At 36.8% G+C, this 23684-nt stretch overlaps 3 protein-coding genes across 3 annotated transcripts in view; 2 read left to right on the top strand and 1 right to left on the bottom strand.

The window, feature by feature from the left end:
* Positions 1-2807, top strand: LOC116164688 (organic cation transporter protein-like; the record flags this gene model as incomplete). Its single annotated transcript, XM_031478888.1, is given in 4 exon segments — positions 1-94; positions 384-684; positions 740-1066; positions 1118-2807. Coding segments are annotated over 4 exon segments (902 nt in total), but the record flags the coding sequence as incomplete, so codon positions are not given.
* A 3706-nt stretch (positions 2808-6513) lies between these two features.
* The window catches only part of LOC116162943, an 80244-nt gene continuing 63073 nt past the window's right edge, over positions 6514-23684 (bottom strand). Inside the window, exons 2-3 of the mRNA XM_031476719.1 lie at positions 7051-7476; positions 6514-7006 (exon numbers count right to left, since the gene is read on the bottom strand). Of these exons, the coding sequence (XP_031332579.1) occupies positions 6602-7006; positions 7051-7476 (831 nt within the window). The 3' untranslated portion in view covers positions 6514-6601. The remainder of the gene's footprint in view (positions 7007-7050; positions 7477-23684) is intronic.
* Positions 13530-15685, top strand: LOC116162941. The gene is made up of 2 exons (XM_031476718.1): positions 13530-15241; positions 15301-15685. Exon 1 carries the CDS (start codon positions 13655-13657, stop codon positions 15029-15031), a length of 1377 nt encoding a protein of 458 aa, XP_031332578.1. The 5' UTR covers positions 13530-13654; the 3' UTR covers positions 15032-15241; positions 15301-15685.

Raw genomic sequence — 23684 nt, 5'->3', positions numbered from 1 at the left:
ACATTATGATTTCGGGAATCGCTTGGTTGCTTCCCCATTGGAGGCATCTGCAGTTTGCCATATCACTCCCCGGATTTTTATTCGTTGCTTTGTGGTAAGTATGTTATTAGCGAGTTTGCGGACACGTATTTTCCGTTACGTTAGACGGCCATTTTTTCTTATGATATAACGTAAGGGAAATTTAGTGAAACGCGCTTGCGGATAAATTTATTGTTGCTGAAATTTGATTGGTTTACGTTATTTATAAACATAAGGTATAATAGTGTTATACGGTATAATTCTTAAGCTTTTTTACGTTATAAGATATAACGACAAGTTTTGTAACGTAAAATGTACATCCGCAAACTCGCTATTGACTTGCGATCAATGTGACGTATGTTTAGGTGGATTCTGCCAGAATCGCCTCTGTGGCTTTTAGCAATGGGGCGAACTCATGCGGTGCTGGAAGTTTTACGTAGCGCAGCTAAGTACAACAAAAAAGAACTACCTGATAATTTAGACAAGCAGTTACTTACCGAACCAGATTTACAAACAGAAAAGGCAAGCGTTTTTGATCTATTTAGAACTGGTAGAATGAGAAGAACCACCTTTTTGCTATGCATTATATGGTTTTCTTTGTATTTATTATATTATGGCATTGTTCTTAACTTAGGCAACATTGGTGGTGACTTATATGTTAATACGGTATGAAAGCAGATACAGTAGGAGTAAGGGAAGTTAATTCATTTGCACTTTTCAGGTAATATCTGGAATAGTTGAAGCGCCTGCAATTGCGATCAGCGTTCCGATTTTGTTGCGAATGGGAAGACGTTGGCCGTTATCTATAACGATGTTGATAACGGGTGTCTCCTGTTTGTTAACGCTACCGGTACCATACATTTTTAACAAACAATGGATAGTTACGACATTAGCTATGGTTGGAAAATTTTCGATTAGTTCAACTAACGTTATTGTACCAATATTCACTGCTGAGCTTTATCCAACGACCATCAGAAATATCGGAGTTGGGGCCAATAATGTCAGTGCCGGTATTGCTCTGATATTAGTTCCGTTTTTATGGGATTTGGTAAACAATCGTTTTCTCATAAATATGAATGATGCACTAATTGTCTTTCAGAAATATTTACATCCGACTGTTCCCATGGCACTATTAGGTGCCTGTGGCGTAATTGGCGGACTGACAGTTCTGTTTTTACCGGAAACAAGTAATCTTCCATTAGACGCTACAATTAAACAACAGCGTAGCGGAAGAAGAATGTCTTGTACACGAAAAGTACCCAAAAGAGTATCCGCATAGTAGATTAATTAAACGCGATTAGGTTTACCTGTGCTGTGAATCACACAACTGAAGTACAACTTAGAAAATTATAGATTTATTGACAACAGTTTCGCACAACCGGAACTAATGCAGTATTTTATATTAGTTATAAAATTCCACAGTGGCATCATCCCTCATGGGATTTATTGTTATTAAACGTGCCATCTTTAGTAAAAACGTATTCCGTTTTTCAGTAAATTTTTTCAATTTTTGTCCAGTATGGCACACTTTTTGTTTAGAATTGCAGAAAAGCAAAATTCGCTTGCGATTGGCACCTTGCCTTACCAAACTATTATCAGGTGGAATGTTTGGGGTAAGTACATTATGAATCAACTTTGAGCCTTTCATTGACCCACGTTAATCCTGCAGTAAACATCCTTGTCACACTTTTATCTAAAGTAGGTGACAAATTTCATTCAATGAAATAATCAATTAAATAAAAAAATCGGGTAACCTCCCATTGAATGTTTGAAGCGAACGTATAATTAAATAAACTCAATCTAATGACCAACATATGATATCAATGCCATACAACATAATTATGCATTTATATACGCCAAATTTCAGTTTGTACGCATAAATAACTCTTATCAAAAAATTGACTGTTATCCTGTTCCGGTTTACTCAGAAACACGACCTAATTGTTTATGTTGATTTTCTATACCACCTACGCGTAAAAATAGGAATAGAAAGCACATTTCAGATTATTTCACTTGCTAGCATTTCCAAATTTTTATGGATTGTCATTGTCAATTTTCAGTAAGCCAACACGGATTTGGCATAAGTAAATTACACAGGGTGTCAGAAAATTGTTTACTGATATCGTCGATGTGGAGAATAAATACGTATATTACAACCATATTGTCCCACTACACGTGGTCTGGCCGCTTAAATTTGTCGGTGCAAAGGCCATAAATAGTGCGTGTATCTACCTACCACATACTAACTTATTGGCTAAGGAAATGTAGGGATGCTGTGGCAGCACTGTGGAAGGACCAAAAAGTTACTGCAGTTCACTTTCAAGAAAGTTATGTTAAACATATTCAAAGGTTAAACATAAACATAGACGTCGATTAAGTTAAAAAGTGCCTTATATTTTACAATATGGCAAATTGTACGCTCTGGCAGGGCGCCGTAGGATTTTTGTCATTTTGATAAAAATGAAAAATGACAATAATAAATTACAGAAACTAATTACCATGGTCTAGTAAAATATTGTATACTTCCGATTGTGCTTAATTGATTTTAAGGTAGGTACTTACGTTCTTAAATAAAATGAGATACCCATGTCGAGATAGTATATGCCGGTTTTTCTTCTTGTACATAATTGTATTCTTTAACTAGTCAATTTATCTTAGTTTTTGTATTTGTCTGTAGAGTAGTTGCTTGTGTGTATATTTTTATATGTAATTTCATACCTTTAGAATAAGCTCCAATTATGATTCCATTGTCAGTGATAAATCCGAAAATAAAATCTGTATCAAAACGATGCCTTGGGATGCATTACGAACATAATTACGAAATGAAATAAGCAACAGCATTTATTCCTAACCCTCTTCTACTCCTTGTTATGTGATGGTTTTGTCCGTCCGTCTGTCTGTTCAGTCGTTTAACTCGAGAACGAAAAGAGACAGTGGTGCCAAACCTTCTCCAATCGATTTCTACGAATTCAAGGAACAGCGCTATTGTATATATGAGCCGGGTTAAAAGTTGTGTTTCCGAATGTGAACTGAGTGTCAAAAATGATCCCATACTGAAAATCGTTTGCGATTCTTCGTATCTTGTTTATATACGTATCGTACCCTGGTCGAAACTAGCAGACATCCTATGTTTATTTGTAGTCCCATTCGGAAGTCTTCTTAAACTTTAATTGTTTATTGCCCAATGAATTAAATACTTACGTCAGTTAACTTCTCCTTGAAAGTGTTATTCTCTCGTAGCGAGTCGGTATATTGGTCGTCTTTTCATTACATTGGGGGAGTGTTTATGTCCGATCCATATCTTTAAGTTTTAGGGTAATTTTTTGAAAGAAAAAGAATCCCCTTGTGTGATGCTATTGTTCGTCTGTTTCTCTGTCCGTCTATTCCTCGTCTAACTGGAGAACGAAAAGAGATAGCGATGCTAAACTTTCGCCAATCGATTTCTACGAGTACAAGGATTAGTGCTATTGAATATGAGCCGGATTAAAAGTCTGGTTTCCTAGTGCGAGCTAAGTAGCCAAAAAATCCCCTACTCAAAATCGTATGCGATTCTTCGTATCTTGTTTACGTTAAGGTAGCTAATTCCATTTCAATTCTTATTGCAAATGCGGGATGGTGGTGGATGATATTGGCGAACTGTGATACTAATCTTAGTATCATGTTTGCGAATCATTTTTTGTTTCGGTAAAAACTGGGCTAGCCTAATTTTGATTGTGAAAAAAAGAGGAAACTTGTGAAGGAAAAATGTCGGAAATAATCTATAAGCTGAATACTCGTTGGGGATCTAGTTCTGGCTGTCGGGGATGCTGTTTCTGAAAGTGAAACGTACATATCAGATTTTGCATACGCCTGCTTCTAGTGGTACCCAATAAAACTTTTGAAACTGGGAGAAGGGGGTTAAAGCATGTTTTGCTCTTCATGGTATTCAAATGAAAGGTCTCTCAAGAATTGGTTTTTACAAACTCTAATTTCCCTCTGCGATTCCTTAGCGATTAGTGGGGAAGGGGGTGCCACCCACAGTCCTCCTGCTCGACGGCTTATAGTGATCGGTTATAATTCCTCATACCTCAAGAGCAAAATGTCGAAGAAAGATACTCACAAAGGGCAATTAGGACGTGTGGAAGAAATATATCCACTGGTGATGTCAAAACTGAGTAAATATATCGAAAACAGTGTGTTGGACAAGGGTACCTACTAACAAAGGCAAAATGAATCACCTGGACGGGTCATATCTATTGGTTCGATACAAATATCTCGAAACGAAGTGTCGGAAGAGAGTAGGTACTCATAAAGGGCCAGTGGAACGCCTGAACGAGACACATCTGTCGAAACCTAAGTGTGAATATCTTGAAAATTGAGTGTCGCAGAAAGGGCTTCATTCTTCTTTCCATTCCTGTTAGAGAATGTAGGACCTGATTTGAGGACGTAGTGCGTGGTGGTTCATATGAGACCCTCAAACATCGCATACGGCCAGAATGTGCAAGATAAGCTAAAATGTGACACGAATATTGCGATTGATTGAGTTAATAATTGACTGTAGTGATTCATTCTTTTGAATTATGGATCATTCGTTCAGGAATTATGTTTGAATCCAGAGGCGAATCTACTACTGCTACTTAATAGCCATATCCCCAAGGGCTGGAGGAAAGTGTAGCCGTGGTTTTCATAAAGCAGGCAAACGGCCCAGCAACCAACCCAAGAGCTTAAGCACGTATCAGTCTATCGTCCTTTATCCTTACCTCATCTCTAAGATTGAAAAAAGCACGCTGGATAAAGAATTGGGCTTAGTCTGTCTCATGGACATTGAGGGGGCATTCAACTGCCCCACGTATGACTCCATTGATGAAGCAGCAAGAATCAAATATATCGAGCTTTTACACAAAGTTTTTCATAAAAGCCATGTTAGAAAGCGGGGCGATTAAAACTATAGATTGGGATCGGAAACAGTCCTTGGGGCCGAGAGCAGAGGTTGTCCGGAAGGAGGTGTCGCCTCTCCTCTAGTGGTTAGTCATGGACCGACTGATAAACCTCCTAGCCGGTCTAGGCTTTGTCTGCATAGCATATTTAGACGACCTAGCAATTTTGGTGAAAGGCAAACATGAAGCCACTTTGTATAACCTAATGGAGTATGCCTTTGCTACAGTGCAGGAATGGTGCCTCGCTCGGGGGCTGCCGCTCGGGGGCTGCACGTGCACCCGGAGCAAGATACAAACAGTCCCCTTTACGAAAAGAACAAGACTTAGTCTTCGAAAGCTACGATTGGACATGCGGGAGCTGGAGTACACTTGAGAATACAAATACTTAGGAATCGTGCTGGACAAGAAGTTAACTGTGGCAGCCTCACATCGACATGGCGTTCAACAAGGCTACCACGGCCTTAACCAGCTATCGACGCCTTATCGGGAGGAAATAGAGACCAAATTCCCGCCTCTCCTTCTGCTACAGCATTGTAATTCGACCTATCTTGACCTACCTGGTGGTTCAAAGCAGAAGCAAAAGCAGTCCAGACTCACCTAAACATCAGGCTGCAATGTCTAGCCTTTCGTGTGAATATTTACTGGGGCAACGACCACTACAACTATAGCGGCCATGTTGGGCCTCCTCCCTCTTCACCTAGTGGTGATTAAGGAAGCAGGGAGGGGACCTTTGAAGTGTACAAAAATTAACATTTCTGAGTACAGGATTTCAGACTACCTTAACCCCGAATATCGCCACGACAGACCATTTAAAGTGCTGATTCGGGATAAAGAAGTCTACAATTTGAGGAAGGAGCCTTATGCTAGTACACAGATAACAGATGGCTCCAAGTCGAAGGAAAATAGGCATAAGAGAGCCGAATTACGATCTCTCAATGGCTTTAGAATCCACTCCTATAGTACCTATGTCAAGTAGAGGTTATAGATATTGCCGGGTTTGCCATTGCCATAGGCCATTGTAGCCAAAAGGCTGTTCGGACAGTCTCAAAGCTCTAGCAGCTTTTCCCCGGACCTGTAAGCTGCTCGTGGAATGGCACACAACATTAGTAGAAATTGCTAGGCGTAATCGTGTGGGTGCCAAGCCATGAGGGGATAGCCGATAATGCGGAATCTGACCGCCTCATTAAGGCCGGCACTAAACATCCCCAAATCCGACCGGAACCAAAGAGTATTCTTTGCCGGAACCCTACTGTGGGGCGCCAGCAACTCTATCTGGAGGAGTGATAGAAGCCAGCTCAGAAAAGAGGGAAAACCTGTATGGGAGTCAGCCCCTGCACTAAGAGAATCCAAGAAGCCAACCAGTTTGCCGGAGACTAAAACCAGCTAGTTGCTAGCACTCATTAGGAGTAAACTCTCTGCTGGCGTGAGTATCCAGACAGAGATCGCAAAACCTGGACGAGCTTGCAAATAGCACCTCAGCAGATCAGGGAGTTGGGAGGATTCTTAGATTTTTTTTAACAAACTGTCTCTCTCGGAGTAAGACACTAGCCCAACCCACGGGGAAAAAATACTTTATCGAAATGGTATAATTTCAATATGGCGCTAACTAAAACAATAATAATAGTTCTCGACAGTTCCTAACATATTAACATTTGTACATAATTCGCTTAAATTTTAATTTGACCACTATACGCGTTCTTTGAGGGTTTAAGCAAAGGTCCCTTTTGAGGTACATCTTCAAGCGACAGATCTTCATCTAAAGGATCGCATTTATTTCCCGTTTCATACGAATATTCTCGCCTCGTTCCTTCTGGATCGATATATCCGTATTTTCCGCGTATAATACAGTCCGCCCCAATTGTCTCTTCCTTAAACGTGCCATCTTCGTTTTCAAATCCCCAAGTTATACTACCGTCCTCGTTGTCGTTACGATATTTACGTAAGATTTGTACGGGCGGTTTACGATTTTTATTGCGACGTCCGTCATCTTCCTCGTGATGGTGTTGTTGAACGGGCCTTGGATTTGCCACAACTCGCACTTTTTGCCTGATTTGTTGTTGAGAGGCTTGAATCTGAAAAACACTGTTAAAATTGAGTTAATATTCGTTAACCATACCTGTGGTGGTGGTACCGGTAGTTGTCTCGCTGGTTGACGTAGTACTGGCGCCTCATCATCTAAGTGTCTTAAATTTGGTCGAGGTGCCGGAAGCGGAATGGGACGCTCCGGTCGAAATTGAATAGGTTTGAGCGGCGGTTCATCTTCGGAGTATTGCTTAAGGGTAGCTAGTTGCGGAGGTATGTTGGGCCTGCCGAGATCATCGTCTCCGTCTAAACTTTGATCATCTTCATTATCTTCACGAATGGGTATAGATATTGGAAGTGCATTGGCGATTGGCTTCCGTATACGTACAGCAAGTGGTATATTGTCTTGATTTAATCTGTGTGGCCTTAACTGCGGCCTATTGGGTTGAACTAAAATAGCACCTGGTACTGTTATTCTAGGCGGAAGTTGTGCTTCGACCCATGAAACTGTAAGCACTGCCTGCAAAATGGAAGGATTTTACGTTAGAAACAGATTTTTTTCCTAACTTCAAAGTACGTCTAATAGTGCAATATTTTTAGCGCGTTTTCTAACTCATGTTGCAAGGCGTTACGAGTATTATGACCACTTTCTCCGTCCGTCCGAGACCTTAACTACTCCTACAGTTTTCAAGATAATTAGTTTGTTCTTTTTGCATTCGGTAGCTTATAACCAAAGAGTACCCTACTCTTTGTTATAACTGTGGCACTTCAAGCAATAAAAATGTTGACGAAAATGCGCTAAAGTTACTTGCCCTCTTTTTTCATTTTTATTTATTCTTGAGCCCTCTAATTGTCACTACAGAAGCATTAAGTGTAATAAATCAATTTAGAGGAAATTGTAATGGGTAATTATAAGCCAAAAAGTGGCCTTTATGTTATGTTCGCGATGGGATTTATTTGCACCTTCACCTTCAGCCTAAAGAAATCTTTTTAAGACTTTTTAGGAGTTTGTGACAAGGTAAACAGTTACTATTAACGATAGTACGAAATATTGTAGATGAAATTGGAATTTTATTTATTTTAAGTTTGTTCACTTCTGCCAGATCGCATTCAGCAAACCTTCGAATTAATTTTCTAGAGATTTGGATATTTTATTTCGTTTTTGGTTGGTCTAAAAATTTCATAAGTAGATATGTAATTACTAGATTTGAGCATTGAATTTGTTTAAACATGTAATTTTGAAATACGGTGGATACCGGTATATTTTAAAAATATTTAATCTGCAACGAACAGGTCAAAAGTTTTCGTTGGGTCTGTTTGCATTTTAGAGACTGACCTACATAAAGCTAATAATAATAATAATAATAATAATAATAATAATAATATCTCCACCAAAAACCCAAGCAACCACACAAATACAACCTCAAGAACAAAGAAACACCATAAATACAAGTAACGCAACATGCACTACAAAGACAGGTCCACCCAATAAAGTTACACGTCCTAGCACAGTTAAAAAACGCAATACTCCTTCTTCTCAGAAACAACCCACTCGTATACAACCCAAACGCAAAAACCTTGACAGCACTACTAGCTTACAAAATACTGCAATATCTCCACCAAAAACCCAAGCAACCACACAAATACAACCTCAAGAACAAAGAAACACCACAAATACAAGTAACGCAACTTGCACTACAAAGACAGGTCCACCCAATAAAGTTACACGTCCTAGCACAGTTAAAAAACACAAAACTCCTTCTTCACATAAACACACCACGTTATCACAACCCACTCGTATTCAACCGAAACGCGAAAACCTTAACAGAACTACACGCTCACAACATACTGTAATATCTCCACCAAAAATCCAAGCAACCACACAAATACAACGTCAAGAACAAAGAAACACCATAAATACAAGTAACGCAACATGCAATACAAAGACAGGTCCACCCAATAAAGTTACACGCCCTAGCACACTTAAAAAACACATAACTCCTTCTTCACAGAAACACACCACATTGTCACAACCCACTCGTATACAACCGAAGCGCAAAAACCTTAACAGCACCACAGGCTCACAAAATACTGCAATATCTCCACCAAAAACCCAAACAACCTCACAAATACGACCTCAGGAACAAAGAAACACCATAAATACAATTAAAAAACACAAAACTCCTTCTTCACATAAACACACCACGTTTCACAACCCACTCGTATTCAACCCAAACGCAAAGCCAAAGAAACACTTACACAATAAACTCTATTTAATAAAATTACAGGAATTATTATAATGATATTTTTGTTTTGTTTTGTTTTTCTTTCCTGATAGCGTTGACTATTGGGGCCATTAATAGCTATGTTGGTAAGTATGAATTACATACTATCTCTAGATTTCCAATGTGAGTGTGTGAATATTTATTTTATTTTTATTTTTTATTTTTCTTTAGAACCCTACATAACTTCACCAGACACAGACACTAATCGTTACTTGATTTTAATCCGTGCGATTAGTTAACCAGGCTAGACCTGAGTTCTCACAAGAAACACCGACCATAATAATAATATTTAATTGTGAGAAGGTGAATTACACTTACACTCGTCAAAAGAAACGGGAAATTACATTAAACATTAAAAATAATAGTATATAACAAACAATATAACAAACAAACTAAAAACAGACAGGTAAAAACAGTAAAATCGCAATAAAAACGCTAACTAATTACATAATCTACCACTAGCCACAAACTCGTTAAAAGAATAAAATGCGTTACATAGAAGAAAATTTTTTATGCGTCTCTTAAATATGGGGTAGTCTAAAATCCTTATATCTAAGGGAAGGCAGTTGTATAAATGTTTGCATTGGTACTGTACTCCTTCTTGTGATTTTGAGTCTGCATAGATCAGTACGGATATTGTTTTTTTTTCTTGTGTGATGAGTATGTACGTCAATTTGTTGTGTGTAAAGAGATATATTTCGTTTAGCATAGCACAGGGCTTCAAGAATATAAATACAAGGAAGTGTTAAGATTCTGAGATCGATAAATGCTTGACGACAATCGTCTCTATAACCTAAAGATGCCAGAACACGAACAGCTCTACGTTGTAGTTTGAACAAGCATTGCCAATGAGAACTGTGTCCCCAAGCGAGGATGGCATATGAGAGAGAACTATGCACAAAACCAAAATATGCTGCTTTAATGGTATTTAAAGATGTGCAGTTGCGCAACCGAGTAAGTAAAAATATCGACGTGTTCAATTTTTTTGACAAATTATCGCAGTGATATTTGAAGTCTAATTTGCTGTCAATCACACAAAATGTCATTATACCAAATTCTATAAACATAGGCTTACAATTCGCTCTATAAGGTATTCTTGCTATAATACGGATAGCTCTCCTCTGCAGCGAAAACACACTTTTGGCAGTAGGAGCATGGCCCCAAATAACAATGCCGTATGCCATATGCGACTGACAAAGGGCGAAGTACGCAATCCTTAGCACATTAGGGGATACATAGTTCGCTAAGTTACGTAGCGCAAAGATGTTGCCTGCTAACTTAGTCGAGACATAATTCACATGCTCATTCCAGCGTAGTTTGCAGTCCATACGCATACCTAGGAATATGCTATTATGACTAAATTTACCAGTGGTCGTAAACGGTCTAAGTGCAAAAATAGAGGTCTGAGTTTTATTACGATTCAACGTTAAGTCATTAGCGGCGAACCACATTTCGGCATCGTTAATTGGTACTAACATTACATTTAGGTAATAATATTATTAGTTGTCATCAAAAGCTGCACGAGGAGTTAAAGTAAATTAAGGAAGTTTTCGAAATAAAACGTGCCAAATGAATACAATATAAGCAAGTAGAACTAGCTTACATGTAGCAACTGTAATCACGCTTGGATGCAAATCATAATATATTCATGACACACAGATGCTGCTCGCGATAACGCTTCCAATATTAGCAGGAAGCAGTGTTATTAAAAAAGGAAAATCGGATTAATTTTATTGAACGTGCATTACAATGAGATTTATAGAAGGAAATGGTGGTTTCAAAACGCGTCACAGTCTAGCCAGCAATTTATTAAACTTATTATAGGTTACTGAAATAGTCACTTTTCGTGGCTAGATGAAAATTACACTTACCTTAACCCCTTTAACTTAATAAGTGGGATGATAAGATAAAGAAGTATGTATGTGTAATACTGCTTGTATACAGCCTTAATTGCGTTAAATTAAATCAAATTTACGAGAGTACTGAGCAATGTTGTGATTTAATTATTGTTTGAAAACCGCGTCGTGGTATTAGATAAAACCGTAACTACGTTCAAAGTATAGAAGATTAAAGACGGGAAATGCGGTATGTGTAAATAAGACGAAACAAGCCTGATATTGTTTTCGTCTGGAGTCGGAAGTAGAAGGAACAATTAATCCTCGCGTTTCAGATCTAAAACTTTGTCGAAACCAAAACTTTCCCTTTTCAACAATTTAATCAACATTGTTGCTTTATACTTTAATCTAAACTTAGTTTATGAATGAACAAAGTATAATCATTTGTAAATATGTGGGAAAGCGTAGCGTAAGCCACTGAAAATTTGGGGCTTACCATATAATGAATATGGAATGTTTAATCATCGGCTATAATAGATGACAAAATACTGAGTTTCCGCTAAATATCGTTATAAAACAAATGTGATATACGAAGCAAGACTTACATACTTCATCGTGAATTGTCAATCGTTCAACACTTTAACATTACGAATATATCGAAAACGGTGTGCCAAAAAATACAGCGATGAGAACGTTTAGTTGTAACTTGTAACATATCTATTGGGTTGATCAACATGAATATCTTAAGAATGGAGTTGTCAGAGGAGGGTACTCACGAAGGAAAAGGGAACTTTTGGACAAGACATACCCATTGGTGATATCAAAATGAAACCTCGAGAAAGGAGTGTTGAAGGACGGCACTCACAAGGGAAAATAATAGAACGTCTGAATGAACCATATCTATTTTGGATACGTCAGTGCGAATATCTCGATAACAGTGTGTCTCAGGAGCGTACTCACAGAAGGAAAATGGAACAATGATATGGATCAAAGTGTGGTTAAAAGAGATGACGTCAATAATGTATAAAGGTGAATAGATTCAATGATTTCAAAATTAGTTGGCTTTAATATATATACATTAATAATTAATTATTCATTATTCAATAGCAAATTTTGTGCGAGGATGCTCAATTTAGTCATAGCAATTGTATTGTGTAAATAACACGCATTAAGCACGGGGTCTTCATTTAAAATCCTTTACCCCGCTCAACGCGCAAATTTCATCAGGGTGCTGAAAATGCGCTTTATCTGCACAAGAGTTGTGCACAGTTTATATTTGTTTATTATGCTTAAAACCATACAGGTTTCGATAAAACGCAAGAATAAAGGTCTCGTAGTCTTTAAACGGCCGACCTGAGTAAGGTGTAATTGATTGATGTGTTTTAAAGAAAACGTAAAAAATTCTTGAGAAACAATTATGGAAACTCGATCGTAGAGTTAAGTTAGTAAAACTGTGCAATATGGTTAGGTAATTGTTAGTGAAGTTTAAATTTCACAGTACCTAGCGCAAGGTAATTTCTTTTCATTTCTAATTGATTCATTGAATTCAATACATAATATTTTGCCCGTAGCTTTTGTAATTTACAAAACTTGCGTGTCGTTTAGTTTCTTCAAGCCGAATGTATGCTCCATCAGCCACTCAGGTTGTAATTTAAGGACATGACTTAATTAAAATTAACGCTGGCGAAATTATGTGTTGCGCTTATGTTCATTACTTTGTTTCGTCTAAAATCTAAATGTAGTCTTAGAGAAAATGTGCGCCAACTATACATGAGTTATTATTAAGTTAAGCCGTGCGAAATTATGCGTCCGGCTAACTTCAATTATTAGCGAGCGATAAAAATCGAGTTCATTTGGAATTTTCCAATTTTGTTTTCAGTAATTGGTAGATAATGGTCAAGGGACACTGATTAAATTTTGTTCAATACTCGTCAAACAGAAGTGACCTTTTCGATCGTTGTCTATATTGGTGCAGTTTATTTCTAATTGGGAATTTGCAGTTAATCTGCGCTAAAACGGCTCGCTCGCGGAAGTGACAGTTATACTTGTGGGTACATGTATGGTACCATTTTAAAGGTCTTTTCACGGTTCAGAAAAAATTTGTAAAAATTCAAATTCTTGAGAAAAATGGAAAAAAGTAAATTTTCAGAGGTTCGAACCCTTGTAAAAAGGGTTCCCACTGGCCCATCGAAGTGGTAACCCTTCGGAAATTGTTTGTTAGGGTCGTGGGAAGCTTCATGCAAAATTTGATGCTTGTATCCGACTGGTAAATGTAACCTAAAAATTTTACATTAAACGACGTGACTAGTGCAAAGTTTGATGAACATATAACTTCAATTTCTACAGTAGTAATTCCACTTTTCTCAGAAATCCGCTATGATACGTCACTGTGTAGATACGTTATCATGACATCAATACTATCTGTAAAAACGACGACTATTTATAGTTGGCAATTAATAAAGCAAGTATTACCAGAAACTTTCTGTGTAAACAGAGAGATAAAGAATGATAACGATAACGTTGATTTAGGTAGGTACGTGCGTTTGTGCTAGTCATAACATTTTATATCTGAACGATAATGTTGAAACTAAAATCGGACGTGTTAGAACAATTAAAATGCACGCGTTGCGAGGGATATTTAGACGTTGCTCCAGTTATGATTACGCCAGAAAAGTGCCAAATATGTGGAAAGTGTTATAAAATACTGCCATTAGAGGAAAGGAAAGCTTGCGTCCGACAAGTGGCTTATGAAACTGTTGCCGAGATGCTGCTTTTTCCTTGCCGTTATCATGTTTACGGTTGCGAATGTCAGTTTGCTTTTAACCAAGGTATTTCTCATGAAACTGAATGCTTATTTCGTTTTGATGCTTCAAAGTTGGCAGAAATCACGGAGGAGATTTACGAAGAAGTCTTACTTTATGAGCCAGTGGGCTCTGCGAGTGGTAGAGATCTTGCGCCTTCTGAGTCAAAATTAAACTCTCCAATAAATTTTACAATTCTGGATACCTCTCAGAACGTTGCCGTTGAAAGTACTTATATTTTAAAGGAGAACGGCCTAAGTAACTATCCGGCGATAATTAAATATAATACGTGTATTTTTGGTAACGAAAGTAAAGGATCAGCTTTACTTCTAACAACTGCCAAATTTAATCATTACATAAGGAATCCTATAAAAATTTGTGTAGATGGGGCAATTTCATCGACTACTTTCCGGAGTGTGTACTGTAATGTCACAATATGCTCTGTGGACACCGGAACATTTAACAGTGAAGGAGAATTTAGTAAAATGAAATCATTTCGTGATCTTCCAAAATGTGTCAAATGCTACGAAGTAGTTAAGAAGGAAGTTTATTATTGTACATATGGCCACGACGTTTGTAGCGGCTGCAAAGGCGCAAATTGCATACTCTGCACCAGTCCGATTAATCTAGTGCCAAGATACCATTGCGAAAACTTCTCCAAAGGCTGCTCGGAGTATTTAGTGCACAGCGAACTTTACTTACACTCTAAGAACTGTGAATTCAACTCCTTCCAGTGCCCGATTGACGATAAATGCGGTCAATGCAACACTCTGCTTACTCTGAAACAACATTTGAGAAACTACCACAAAATTGACCAAAACAATACGACAACGCGTACTTCGTCCACTAATGACGAAACATGGATCATGATGGAATACGATAACATGTTTAAGTGTACATTCTTTTACTACGAGCACCAAGTGGAAATAATTGTGGAACTGATAGGGCCGCAAAATCTCGCAGAACAATTTAAGTACGAGGTCATGGTGCAATCCAAGCAAAATAGAAAAATCGTAAAAACAGCGAAGTGTGCGAAGTGGCAGAATTCTACGTTAGAAGAATGTGTTTCATTTACTATAAAGGATATGCAGCAAGTCAAACTTATTATAGAAAAATTTATGTACACTCTAACCATTCACGAAGGCAACAAATAACAAAATGACGGAAAAATGTGTTATTCGCGTTTGTTTTCCATCGTGATATCGAGTATTCTTAATGTTTCTTTAGATTTTAGGAGGAAAAGTTAGTTTTTGCGTATTTACGCAGCGTGCAGTTGTAGCAAATTTTCGATTAAATCTTCGAAACAAATTCTTCCATTCTCTGCGACCTGCGTCATTTAGATGTTTCAAGTGCTTTATTAGGAGGTAAGGAATACGCCTTTTATGGTTATCTTTATTTTTAAGAACCTGCGTGGAATGTTTAGGTAGCCGAAAATATCCGCAGATCCAGTGGCGGGGGTTATTTTGGTAGAAATGCCACAATAAAAATTAACTTCTGCAGTAGCCACACGGTACCCATTCAAAGCTCATTCAACTTTTGAAATAAACACCTTCAAAATAAAACAATGCAAAAGAAATATCACAGTAAAGAGGTTTCAAATTTTATCTAGGCATGCTCTCGTAAAAGTTTGGGACTGATCTCCAATAACTATTAGACAAAAAAATCGGCATTCATTTAGCAACCTTCCAAAGGAAGCGTAAGTAACCTTCCAAAGGGGGCGAAAGATGACCTTTAGACGTACAAAATTAATTTGACACTCCGATTGGGATAGAAGGTGTCGTTATAGATGCCATTCAGAAGTGTTAAGATGGAGCTCTTACCTATTCGAGAGGGTTACGCCGCGCCCACATGTATTATTTAGGATACAATATCCCTGGACCCTCGGGCAATAGACCAACCGGCTGCGCCGTATTCCAATCAAAGTTGGTAGGATTAAATCTCAATGCAAGAAAAGTTCTTATGCATAACATAAAGAACAGAACTATCAGGTTGGATTCCGAATGTCACCATGCACTAGAGCAAGTAGCAAGCAGTAACACTCTTTAGCTCGCATGGCTCAAAGGGCATGGTGGAATGGAAGGTAGTGAGAAAGCCGATGATATAGCCCCACTGGCCTCAAAACAGGTATTTTCTGGACCAGAACCGGCTCTGCCACTTACAGCAGTTACATCAGCTGCAACTGCAAACAACTTAATAACTCAAACTCTCCGCGTCCCAACGTCTGCGTCGTAATTTCCGGCGTCATTTAACAATTTTACATTATAATAGTTTTCAACCTAGTTTCCAACCTCCACGATAACATCGGAGAATTTTAATTTAATTATAATTTTACACCGACACCATCTTCCAGGGAAAAGAAAACCTCCCAGATACCCTAAACTATGCAAACATCCTATATATTCATCTTACATTAAAGCCACCCACACCTGAATGGAAAATTCTACTGAAATTACCTACGTATCAAAAACTATAAAACGCCGTAAATTCACAATCGTCTTAACATCGGCGCGTAAAGCGTTTTAAGTCCTGACCATCTCCATTCCATTTTTTATCTCCGGTAACGGCCGACGAAATGCGAGCACTTGCTCACCACGCATTCCCTTATCTAAACACTTCACACATGCGTCATCGCTTATCTAAATCAATTGCATTTTACTTTGATAAAGTCCCATTTTCAAACATCTGTTAAATAATTCTCGTATAGATGCAATACTTCCTTTACCCACATGTTTCTTAACTTAAAATTGCATAAAACTCTACAATCATGTGCCTAGTTGTAACAAAATTCTATCATATTTCCTGATCACTTTGAATAATGTTAAAGACAGGTTGTGCCGCTTAACATTCCTATAACTTTAAACGAAAATTACGCTACTTATGGGCATTCTTTAGCAACCCAGGAAAGCATACCCTTATTGTCGGCATTTTTCAACCTAAGGGGCATACCCCTCCCCCCCTGGTTCATATAGCATTGTATAGTATTTGTTTAAAGGGGTGAAATCCAGTTTTAAGGTCTAAAAAAGTTATTTATTACAAGCATAAATCAATATTCCATGATGTTAATTCCTTTGATAAGGTTATAGTTGGTGTCTAATACCACCAAATAATTCGAAATAATTTAGAGCTTGTCTGATGGGGTCAAATCCGCCCTTGAGAATTAAAATAATTTGTTTCCAATTCTAATCATTTCCAAAATAGCCAAACTGATCTTTAGGGTACCATTACGATTTACATCTAGGCTTGGCGTTCTCTTAGTGGCCGTCTAATGGGGTGAAAAATCACATTCGCATAAAAAGGTTTCAAATTCTAATTCCTTTTAGAAGTTTGAACTGGTTTCATTTCACAAAAGAGATAAAGAGTGTAGGAGGATGAAAGATGAGGATATGGTCTAAGTACTTGTTATATAGGTATATTTTTTTAGATATTTATGTTATTTTAACTTTTAAAATGTAGATTTCCTAATGCCATTTAAATTTTTCTGATATTGCAGCTATTTTTTAACTAAACCAAATTGGGATTGTGTAGAGAAATTATCGATACCATCATTTTTTTGCTAAAGCGGCGTTTCTCTGTAATGAAGGACGTGAAATAGAATTCCCATCTTAATTTCTGTTTGCGAACATTAGAACCCCATTACGAATAGGGAAAAAACGGTGTTCAATCTTAATAGTAAGCTTTCGTACAAACATCTTTCGATATTCAGGCAAAACGCAAACATAAATTAATGACGCTTGTCCAGAATTGTGCTAATAGAATTAAACTGTATCCACCCACTTATTGTCGTTCTGTAATGTATACCTAATGGGTTACCCTAATGCAAAGCATACACGCTTATTTATTCTTATTTTATTTATTTCCTAAGAAAATTAAATCGTATTGTGTACGAAATGAAAGTTTTACACGCTATAGGTCAATTTCCAGCACTGTGGAATACGTTGCAGTATGCCCCAAGAGAAGGTTTCTGTATCTGTAATCGGCCATTTTATTCAATTTAAAAAATGCCATTCTTTATCAAACTAACAAACTAAAAACCCCGATTATTTAAATGTGGTTTCTGAATAATTTGAAAAATACCCCTGTCTTGCAACATCAAAATTTTAACTAAATCCAGATATTAACCGTGTGCAGTCGTAGTTTCTTGCAAATGGATATTTCGTCCCCAATAAATATTGTAGGAATATTCCAGAAATCCCGATAGACATTGAGGCGCCGTGAAGTATAATTCATCAACAAAGAACGAAGGCGGATATGATGCACTCTTTCTGAGAAAGATGAAGTGTTTGTTCTACAATATTCTGAAGCATTCTTGAGTACTCGAGAACATTCTCGAAAGAATGTTGTTTTCTATATAAGCAAACAGAATTGTGGTGGTGGTAAGTTTCAACTTCGATGCACGTATGTTATAAATTGTAAGTGAAAAATAATACTTTCTGATATAAATTAACCAATTTTAAGATTGTTGCAAGTTTATTGTTAATTATAAATAAATAAAACAACGTAATTAAATTTACGGTACAATATATACAGGAACGTACAGTTCATATACGATGGAGTAATTAGAATTATGTAAGTTTCTCGTAGCGGGGTATTTAGAGAATGAGATATGGTATGTATTTCTCCACTCTGTAAATGACGCCAAAGGTGTTATAATACACAGTAAAAATGTTTATTACAACAGAGTTATAAATTTGATTACCGCATAAACCACCAACACTTTCATAACAAAGCTAGGTTTTTTTGTGAAAAGTAACAAATGAGTAGAAACCGCATACGCTGTTGTAAAATAAAACTTAGTTATTGTCTTATTCTGCCACAATTTACTCTACCGCCCTAAGAAGTACATTTTACATGTAAGAACTACGAAAGAACTATATTTCTAAGAAAGTAATGAAGACACTACTATTCTGAATACTTTTAGTTTATATCCGTAAAGCTTTTCAATTTTGTAAGGTTACTGTACCATAATTCGTAAATAAATCAATTGTCCGTTTAGATGTAATGTGAAATTGTGTACCAAATATCACTCAACGGTTGTACTTCAAAAAGATCCGTTCGAATGCTAGGTATTTGAGAAACAAAGGGTAATGTTAAGTCCTTTAATTATCAAACGCTACTACTACTTAAAATCATTTATTCCGTTCTTCGGAGCTTCTAAGAATATCGTAATGAGCATAAAATAACAATTGCATAATTCTCTTTGGAGTTCCTCGAATAGTACGAGGGATTATATAGGTACCCGACACAATAGCTCTACTTCACCACGAACATAGAACAATAACAGCTCTTAATTATTATAAAGAAAGTATAAGCACGAGAATCATATACGCGGTGTTCCAACTTAACACCCGTTAATAAATCAGTTTACAGAACATTCTTCAGATGTGTCAATTTTTTATCCAACAATTTAACCACGTTTACTTTTCATTTCAGTATTCCAGCCATTCGTAGGAAATGAAGTAGGTAATTATTGCGGATTATGTAGTTTATTGATGATAAAAGTAAACCAACCAAAACGTTTTTGGGAACAAAATATGCTTAGGTGTATATAGAAACCAAAATACAGAGCATCAATTGTTTTATGAATTACATCCTGAGCAGTTTAAAAATTATCCCGAAGATTTTGAGTATTACGGGCAACCGTATCCCAAGCGTTACCTTTAAGCAGTATCACTATCTCCAAAAATTGTTCATACAAATCAATTAATTAAAGAAATTTATCACTACGCCACCCCATTTGTAAACAATTGCAATTAACGATTAAAAATTAGTGTAAGATGCAAGAAATCCACCAAAATACTGTCCACAGTAAGCGCACACGCACATCAGTACACTCCTTTGAGCGGTTACCAAAACCCGATACCTCTCAACTCACATCATCAGAGTTTGACGTGACTCTCGAGAAGCAAATCATGCATTGACTCGCTTCGATGGACTTCTACTGCATGTGAGTGGGTGATACATAATTGAAATTTAATTTTCTGACAATATGTAATTTCCACTAATAAAAAAAGTGAGATTATTGCTTAGTACCCGCCTGAAGTGTTGTGTACTCGCGGATTGGAATCATCTGCTTCATTCGGATTATTTAAAATATATTGTAACGTGATTTATAAATTCGGGTTCGATTTATATCAATATTTCTTAAACAAAACTAAAACACTATAAAAACTGTACAATTTATATCGACTATTTATATCACACTTCGCAATTTATATCAGATTTTCGCGCTCAATGTTTCGTCCGTACTCGATCTCGTTCGGTAGTAAAACTGACTCGATGTTCGGTCCGCAACCATTTATACACGCAAGCAATGTAAGTCCAGAACACTCGCGTAATTACCAGATACGTCGCAAACATTCCCACTATCGCGCGCCTAGAAAATTCCGTTTCCGTTACAATATTAATGAAGACGAAAGTTAATTATAATAAAATTAATACACTTACACCCTGCACCAAAATTAATGATATATCGGAATGTAGTCCTGTGACCTGTAAATTAATACTTTCACATCTGCCAACCTAATCGTGTGCACCCCTACAATAGGAGGACTTTCACGTTAGTTCTCTGGTTCAATTATCTTACGTTACCGCCCGGTGTTACAAAGGGGGTCATAGTTACCCCCGCCTTTGAAAAATAATAATTTCCTTTGCGCGTTCTTGTATTCCTGAAGTCGAACTATTCAGTAAAACTTCTAAAAAAAGGAAGCAAAAGACCGTTTTGCTTCTGAAAAACACATTTGTAATCTTTCGCCACAATTCATTCTATATGTGTGATTCTAGCAATAACAAAAAAGTTTCTCGCGTGGTGAATTTTACTCTGCACGGAAAATTATTGCTCGATTTTGTAGGGCCTTTTAAAACTACACTAATATCAGAAAAGTCATTATTATACTCGTACGCATAATTGGAGGATCATATCATTCTACTTTAAGACACAGAAAGAAATATAATGGTAACGTTCCTAGAAAAAGAAATATGATTGGTGTAAAAATAGAAGAACACATATTTACTACCATTATTTTATCTCCAAAATACCTTAAAATTTATTACTTCCTGTATTATGAAAAATTATTCAATTGTATGTTCTAAATCAACAAGCTCTCATTGAAATTTCGGGGGTCTATGTTAAACAGATCCGGAGTAAAAAAAAATAAATAGTAGCGAGCTCCTGCCTCGTAAGTATCGTAGGCCTCGCGATAGCCCATTTTTCACAAGTATATTAGTATCTTGTCCCTGCCAACTGCGGTAGCTCCTTTTACCCAACGAAATTACTCAAGCAGACAGATAGACGTTAGTTATTGTGAATCAACGCAATGCATTTTCCACTTTCGGCGACGAAATTATTGATGAATCGAATTTTGACCAAATTTGGGCATCATCCCGATGAAACGAGACATCAACGATCCAGAGCGGAGATCTCGCCTCTCACACGGACGAACGGGCGAACGGACGGAAAAACGCTCAGCACATTTCATTTTTGAAATATGTGCCAAAAGAATCAGTTTGTACGTATATCAAACTGTAACTCCATTGTAATAACTACGATCTAATTCTTGGTCAAATTTCAATTCCCACTCATGAAGTCGCATGATTTGTGAACGTTCATATGAACCATTATAGATAGCAGGACTAATGCATATTTATTATGTATGTATAATAATTAAATGTTGGATGCCTATGCTTGTAGCTTCAAGGGCGATTAATCTTGCCCCTAATGTCACATTTTCCACGTAATAATGTTTTGGTGATATTAAAACGTAACGTTTAATTGATTTGAAAGGTAATTAACAAGAGAAATTGCGCAACTAACAACCTTGATATTTAGTGCTTCATTTATAAAAGCACGAAATGGCTGCTTTCGTTTCATTTACAGTTAGATTGTTATATTGCCATGTAATGTTTGATACCTGCATTACCCACTAATATTAATTGCTGTTTCCTGTTTTTAAATAGCCCAGTGTTTTTATATACAAGTCAATATTGTGTCTGGTTTTACATGAAAGAGCGCTGCAATTAATTTTCGAAGGGCGACTGAAATAATTTACCTAACAAATATAGAGGGAAGACATGTGTACAAACATACTGTCCTTCTATAATTGCAAATAAGGTCCTAACTCTACGAACTACTAGCAAATGCAGATCGCATCTCGTTGTAATTGGACTTTCTTAAAAAAAAGTTGAAAACATCTTAAGGCAGTTTTAGTTGATATTTACTATGGATAATAGGTTTGGACACGAGAAGTAGGTATGTCATGTTGAACGAAATTAACAATAAAACTATGTAATTGTAGGCTCACTTCGGGTTAGTTGCTCTATTGGGGTGAAGTTCTTCTGTCAGTTTTCTTCGCCTTCTTATGATGTAGTACGTTTGGGAACCTACCGTTTCGTACTCTTACTTGCCAGCTAGCGCAGGTAAAAGTGGGTTACAAATAGGACAGAATTCAATCGATTTCATTCTCGCCGAAATCTAATTAATCGTCAATAATTTGTATACTCAAAATTTGGAAAAATGCTAACTCAACATTGTATAAGTACTCCAATATGTTTCGAATGTTTATGCAACTCTAGCATGTAGGTCTCTCTTTGAGATCTAAAACCTTTTTACAATTCCTCTCTGGAACTTACAACAGCAACGCTAAGTCCAAAAAGCTCATTGAAACTGAATTACATTTTTATTGCACTTAAACATTGAAACAAAGAACAAATCTCTTGTAGCATTTATTATAAACATTATTAATTTATAAATAATGTTATAATCGTAAGAAAATAAACGTAATAATAAAACAACGTATCAAGAACAAGAATTGACGTGTCGACATTTACACGGACAACGGACAAGTACTACTACCACAGATATATATATATATATATATATATATATAATACATAAAACAGTGTTGCCACTATGAATGTTTTGTCATATTCTCAACAAAATCCTTACAACCTTCGCACCAACAACTACTCCGAACTGAAAAAATTACAAGGGAAGTGGTTATCAAAAAGCCCATCTTAAGCCCCACCTGGAAAAATACCGGCCACCCCAGCTACTTCATTCTGGCTACGGGCCTGACGAAACTGCTTTATTACGAGCTCTTAAGGCCATTGCGCAGAATTGCGCATATTTGGCCAGCCAACTTGCCACATTTCTCAAATAGAGGTTGCGTGGACATTTTACTTTTTCAATATTATTAATATTATTAAGGACCACCATAAATTACATTATGCATCCCTGTAGGTATTTAAATTTGGGAAAAATTCAACCATTTTCACACATTTTATTTAAAATATCTACGCTTTGAAGCAGAATAAAGGAGAAGAAACGGAAATGTTTTGGATAATATACAGATATGTTTAGAGAGAAAATATGACTTCATCCCTCCTAACTGCTCTTTCAACGCTAATAGCTGTGCAATTTGTACAATTTAGTCGAATTTATTATTACCGATGGAGAACATAGTACAGTTATTTACGTTACTTTATATTTTTAACACGCCACATAATTCAGCAATAAGCTTTATGTGGATAGCAAACATAAGGAAATCAAGAACTTAACTTAAATAACATTCTCCTTCGGAACTACACATTGAGGGGGAAAAGATAAATGAAACAATAAAAATTTATTTTTATTGTTCTTTGTGTCTACGATGATCTTTTGACTTTTTATAATTTGCTACAAAAGGTTTCACTACTATTACGTTCTTGCGTGTTAATGTAGTAAAGGGATGACGTTTTATTATATGGGTACGGAGATTGTAATAAACTTCCAATATAGATTGCAGAACGCTGAACACATCTGTTACTTCCAAC

Source organism: Photinus pyralis, unplaced genomic scaffold (assembly GCF_008802855.1).
Source record: "Photinus pyralis isolate 1611_PpyrPB1 unplaced genomic scaffold, Ppyr1.3 Ppyr1.4_LG2, whole genome shotgun sequence".
NCBI lineage: Eukaryota > Metazoa > Arthropoda > Insecta > Coleoptera > Lampyridae > Photinus > Photinus pyralis.
This window is presented reverse-complemented; position numbering and strand designations above follow the sequence as displayed.